The 5,378-nt window shown below is 55.1% G+C and overlaps 1 protein-coding gene across 1 annotated transcript; it reads left to right on the top strand.

The window, feature by feature from the left end:
* The first annotated feature begins 952 nt into the window (after positions 1-952).
* On the top strand, positions 953-3,998 carry LOC135411048 (acrosin-like). Its single transcript, XM_064648170.1, has 5 exons — positions 953-1,087; positions 1,357-1,587; positions 1,880-2,145; positions 2,426-2,571; positions 3,040-3,998. The coding sequence occupies exons 1-5, from the start codon at positions 1,014-1,016 to the stop codon at positions 3,802-3,804; spliced, it is 1,482 nt and encodes a 493-aa protein (XP_064504240.1). The 5' UTR covers positions 953-1,013; the 3' UTR covers positions 3,805-3,998.
* Positions 3,999-5,378: the final 1,380 nt, after the last annotated feature.

Genomic DNA, 5,378 nt, shown 5'->3' with positions numbered 1-5,378 from the left:
ACTCCTTGATGTTTAGGCTCAGGGGAGCCAGCCTGTCTGTTGTTGAGACACTGACAGGGAAGACTGCTACAGGCCCAATCCCCTCTCTCTCTGCAGGGGGGTGAAGGTGCCGCTGTACTCTTTGCAGCTGCCAGTCCAGGATGAGGAGGATGGAGCCTGTCAGAGGGTGTTGCTGTGGCTGACGTGGCCAGAGTGGACTGTGCTGCATCTTTGTTTCACTGCACTTTGTACAGGAAGGGTGATGCTGCTTGGGCACACTCAGCTTTTTGGGCTTGCACTTCACTGTTCGGCCGCCCTGTCTGTAACATGATTGGCTCCTCCACATCCAAACACACACATGCTTCCTGCGTTAGCCATGTTCCCTGGTTGTATGAGTTTGGGGGTGGAGTTGGTGCTGCAGAGAGCAGAGTGGCAGTGAACTTCCCAAAGAGGCTGCAATGTAACATCTCATGTTTTCCTTGGAGCTCTCAGCGGGCAGTGCTGGGAGCCAGGCACTGCTGCCTGCCCTGGGGCCTGCACGCCCTCATCCAGCAAGAAGAGGGGCCTAAAGAATGCTGGAGAGAGACAACTTACAAGGGCAAGTAGTGATAGGACAAGGGGGAATGACTTTCAAGTGAAAGAGTGTAGGCTTAGATTAGACATTAGGAAGAAGTTCTTGACTATGAGGGTGGTGAGGCACTGACACAGGTTTCCCAGAGCAGCTGTGGATGCCCCATCCCTGGAAGTGTTCAGGGACAGCCTTTGAGCCAAGCTTGGAGCAAGCTGCTCTAGGTGTCCCTACCCAAGACAGCAGAGGTTGGAACTAGATGGTCCTTAAGGTCCCTTCCAGCCCCAACCATTCCATGGTTCTACAATTCTGTGTTGCTCCTGCCCCCACCCCCACGCCAGAGGCCCCAGTGCCCAGAACACAGAACCCACCACGCTGTGACATCAGCCCTGGGGACGAGGCCTTCACGGGCAACACAGGCTGCGGAGCCCTCACTTCTTGCAGCTGACACGTGCCTCTGAGAGCCATGAATTGGCTCTGCCTCCTCCTCGTCCTGCTGGCCACGTGCGGGCTTGCGCACGGCACGTGGGACAACTGTGGGTAAGTGGCCTCACGCTGTGGGAGGGAGCTTGGGCGATGCTTAGGAGGGGCCATGGGAGCAGGCCCGTTGTCCCCTGTGGCTATGCCCCAGCTTCCCAAAACCCATGGGGGAGCCTCAGTTCCTTGCCAGCAGCCAGGTGCTGACATGGACAGACACACACCCCGTGGGCTCCGCGGGCCTGCTGTCCATGCTGGTGGGGAGGGCAGATGGCTGAGCTTCAGGCTGAGCAGCAGCACAGAGTAGCACAGTAATGACTTTCTGCTTACAGATCGATGTGTGGGCTCCGAGCCATTGGTTATGACTACGGCGCCAGCGCTTATCAATACGGCTACTACGGCATGACACGCGTCGTGGGTGGCACAGGTGCCCATGAAGCATCCTGGCCCTGGCTCGTCAGCCTCCAGCATGAGTGGATACCAGACACGGGGCATTTGTGCGGAGGGTCCCTCGTCCACCCGCAATGGGTCCTCACGGCAGCCCACTGCTTTGACTCTGTCACGTAAGGAGGAGCAGGGAACGGGGGTATCCTCACAACACCAGCAGGTGCCCTGTCACCAGCACCACGTCTTACTCCCATCCCCTTTGCTTGCAATGAGCCCAGCTGAGAGACTGGGCTCAGGAGAAGGCCGGTCTCATGCCACTGCTTCCTAGCAGCCCCAGCTCACCATTCCCACAGCCTAAGGCATACTAGCGCAGTCAGTGCCCCATAGCACTGAAGGCTGGCAAGTGCTGGGCTGCTGCAGTGCATGGCTCTGCTCCCTCTCACCCCTTTCTCTGCTTCTGCCTTCCAGCAACATCAGCCTGGTGTACGTGGTGATCGGGGCCACCCAGTTGACTCAACCAGGCCCTGGGGCACAAGTCCGCTACGTTAAGCAGCTGCGCCTTCACCAATACTATAATAAAGACACCATGAAGAACGACATCGCCTTGCTGGAACTGGACCATCCTGTCCAGTGCAGCCCCTACATCCAGCTGGCCTGTGTGCCTGACCCGACACTGAGAGTGTCAGACTTGTTCTACTGCTTTGTCGCTGGCTGGGGTGCCACCACTGCAAGGGGTGAGTTTCCAAAAAGGACTTGTGCTCTGAGGGCAGTCTCAGCACCCTGGGGAGACAGGTTGAGCTTCCTGACAGCAGAGGCCAAAGCCAGAGTCCTGCTGCAGGACAGATGCCTCTGGACAAATGGGCCTGGCTTGCGGCCAAAGTCACACAGCAGGGACACAGCACTCCAGTGCCTCTCCAGAGGCCAAGCCAAGCCCTAGCGATGGGAATCAGCCTCAGGTAGGGCAGGAGAAGTGGCAAGGAGCTGCTGAGTGCTCATTCCTTTCTGTGCTCACAGCTTCAAGAACAAGCGATCTCCTGCAGGAGGCCCAGGTCCACCTCATCGATCTCAAGCTCTGCAACAGCAGCCAGTGGTATGCAGGGAAAATCCACAGCTCCAACGTGTGTGCTGGTTATCCACAGGGCATCATCGACACCTGCCAGGTAGGAAGGAGTGTGTGATGAGCCACTCAGCCCCCAGCAACACAGGCAGCCCGTTCAGCACTGCCCAAACACAGCCCCTGGTGGGCCTTGACCCATCAGTCAATCTCTCTCCCAGCCCCACGTCCACACTGCTGTTGGGGCTGCCCTCCCATTCTCCATCCATGTGTCCTTGCTCAGTGCCCCCAGAAGTCTGTCACTCTGCCCAGAAAGTCCATCCAGGCAGGCCTGGGGTCCAGATGCCAACCCTGGAACATCCATCCTTTGCACATCCAGAATCACTGTGCAGACATGAGAGAGAGCCCTACCTTGCAGGACCCCAACCCACTCACAGTCACTTGGTGTGCTCTGAATACATCCCTGGCACCTTGCTCTGCTGGGAATACAGCTCAGCTGTGAGAGAGAAGGAGACAGCCCCAGTGCTGACCGGGGCCACCCAACATGACCTTAATCCTCTCTGCTCCACTGCAGGGGGACAGCGGTGGTCCTCTCATGTGCAAAGACAACGTCGCTGACTACTACTGGGTTGTTGGAGTGACCAGCTGGGGAAGAGGCTGCGCAAGACCAAAGCAGCCCGGAATCTACACCTCCACTCAGTACTTCTACAATTGGATCCTGGCTGAGATGGCTGCAAGCCCATATAGAAGGGCTTCTCTAGCAGCACAGACTTGGGGTCATTTTCCAACTGCCCCACAACCCACTCAGTATCCATGGATGAGACCAACTGCCGCACAACCACCATGGACAAGACCAACTGCCGCACAACCACCATGGACAAGACCAACTGCCGCGCAGCCGCCATGGACGAGACCAACTGCTGCACAGCCTCCATGGACGAGACCAACCGCTGCACAGCCTCCATGGACGAGACCAACCGCCGCACAGCCGCCATGGACAAGACCAACCGCCGCACAGCCGCCATGGACAAGACCACCCACCACAAAGCCACCATGGACGAGACCACCTGCCACACAGCCACCATTGACAAGACCAACCGCTGCACAGCCGCCATGGACAAGACCAACCGCTGCACAGCCACCATGGACAAGACCAACTGCCGCACAGCCGCCATTGACAAAACCACCGGCCTCAGAGAAGCCAAAGCCACTGCCGAAGCCAAAGCCAACATCGTCGGACCAAGTTAGCTCCTGCCCCTATTCAGAAGATGAGCTAGTGAAATTCTTTACTCAGGCGAAGGATCTCCTCAAGGAGATCTTTGGGGAAAACACAACTTGAGCAGCAGGACAGAGAGGATCCAGTGTGAGCTGCAGTACACCATGACCATTTCCTGATGGTGCAATGCCTGCTGATCCAAAGGCCGCCTCAGTGTCAAAAGCCTACCCTGTCCTGCCTACACTCCTCTTCTGTGTGCAGGCAAACACTGAAGTTGACTTAGTTGTTGAAATAAAGTTGCCTATGTTCACAGTTAATTATGTTTTCAGTCCAACTCTGTCTCTTGGGAAAAGCAAGGACTTCCATGCTCAGCACATGCAAAATGAGCCTTAAGTCAGACAGGTGGGCACAAAGGTACAGAGTCATTCCAAAGGGGTGCAACTGGGCCTGGCCAGAGAGAAGGGTACTCAAAGCCACCATGAGATGGAGGAGACTGGCACATCAAGACTAGGAAGCAGACAGGAAAAAAAGTTCAGTAAGGTTCCAGTATTTGTTGAAAACTCCTAGCAGACATTGCTGCTTCATTGTACTCAAGATAAATTCCTCCTATATTAATCATTTGTGAGAAGACTGTTGCTGTTTTACATCACTGACACTGCTCCTGTATGCAACTTCCCCCTTTCCCCAGCAGCAAAGAGGGATTGCACTTTGCAGTGTGGCTGTCAGTGCTCTTGCATTTTTCCATTCTTCCGGTCCAATTTTGACACACCGGAACCTGAGGTGCACTTTATTTTCTAAAACTGTGTCAGAATGAATTTACAAAAAATAATTAAAGAGGAAAATGTAGGGGAGGGAGGTGGAAATACTGAGACCTTGAGTCGTGACATCTGTCAAACACAAGCAAGCCCCAACTACCAAACCTTGGGGTCCTTTGGGGCTGAGGGAAGCCAAAGGCTCTCACAGCTGAGCTGGTTGCACCCAGCCCCAGCACCTCTCCTGGCTCGTTACCTCCCACCCAGCCCCCCAGCCAGTCCTTCCTCACTCTGTCCCAGTGGGGCCCCACCAGCTTTCCGCAGAGCAGACCCCAGCTCTGGTGTCCTTCCTCCCCAGGGAAAGGACCTCAGCTGTGCTGTGATGGCCCTCTGTGCCCCAGACACCTCCTCTCTGCCAGCTGTGCTCTGTGGGCAGCTCTGGGCCAAGCCCTTGCCCTCTCTGGGTATCAGAGATGCTGGGCCCGCACCCTTTGGAAACACCTCACCTGCCTGGCTCAGTGCTTCTCTCTGCCCTTCCGGACAGGGATGGGACATCCCCAGCTTCTTTGGGCAACCTATTCCAGTGCCTCACCACCCGCACAGTGAAGAATCTCTCCCTTATATCTGCTCTGAATCTACCCTCTTTCCATTTAAAACCATTCCTCCTTGTCCTATCCCTACAGACCCTACTGAGAAGTCTAAATCAAGTAAACCAATACATTCATACCCTTAATCAATAATCTGCTAAATCATACTTGGACTCAGTGGAAGTCATCCTCTGCATTATGCCTAGCACCAAAATACAAAACCACTGGAGAGAAAAAAAAAAAAAGGCAAAAAAAAAGACTTAATAATGCCATGTACCACCATGGCATGAATTCCACCTGTTCTCCATCTCAAGAGGCACCACATTGCAAAACATCCTTCTGCCCCCATGCATTTGTA

Source organism: Pseudopipra pipra, chromosome 3 (assembly GCF_036250125.1).
Source record: "Pseudopipra pipra isolate bDixPip1 chromosome 3, bDixPip1.hap1, whole genome shotgun sequence".
Taxonomy (NCBI): domain Eukaryota; kingdom Metazoa; phylum Chordata; class Aves; order Passeriformes; family Pipridae; genus Pseudopipra; species Pseudopipra pipra.
This window is presented reverse-complemented; position numbering and strand designations above follow the sequence as displayed.

Bases quoted from the DNA above. Each gene is read 5' to 3' on its own strand.
- LOC135411048 (XM_064648170.1), top strand. From the start codon at position 1,014: ATGAATTGGCTCTGCCTCCTCCTCGTCCTGCTGGCCACGTGCGGGCTT. The intron at 1,088-1,356 runs GTAAGTGGCCTC...TTCTGCTTACAG, and splicing joins GGCACGTGGGACAACTGTGG to ATCGATGTGTGGGCTCCGAG. The intron at 2,146-2,425 runs GTGAGTTTCCAA...CTGTGCTCACAG, and splicing joins GGGTGCCACCACTGCAAGGG to CTTCAAGAACAAGCGATCTC.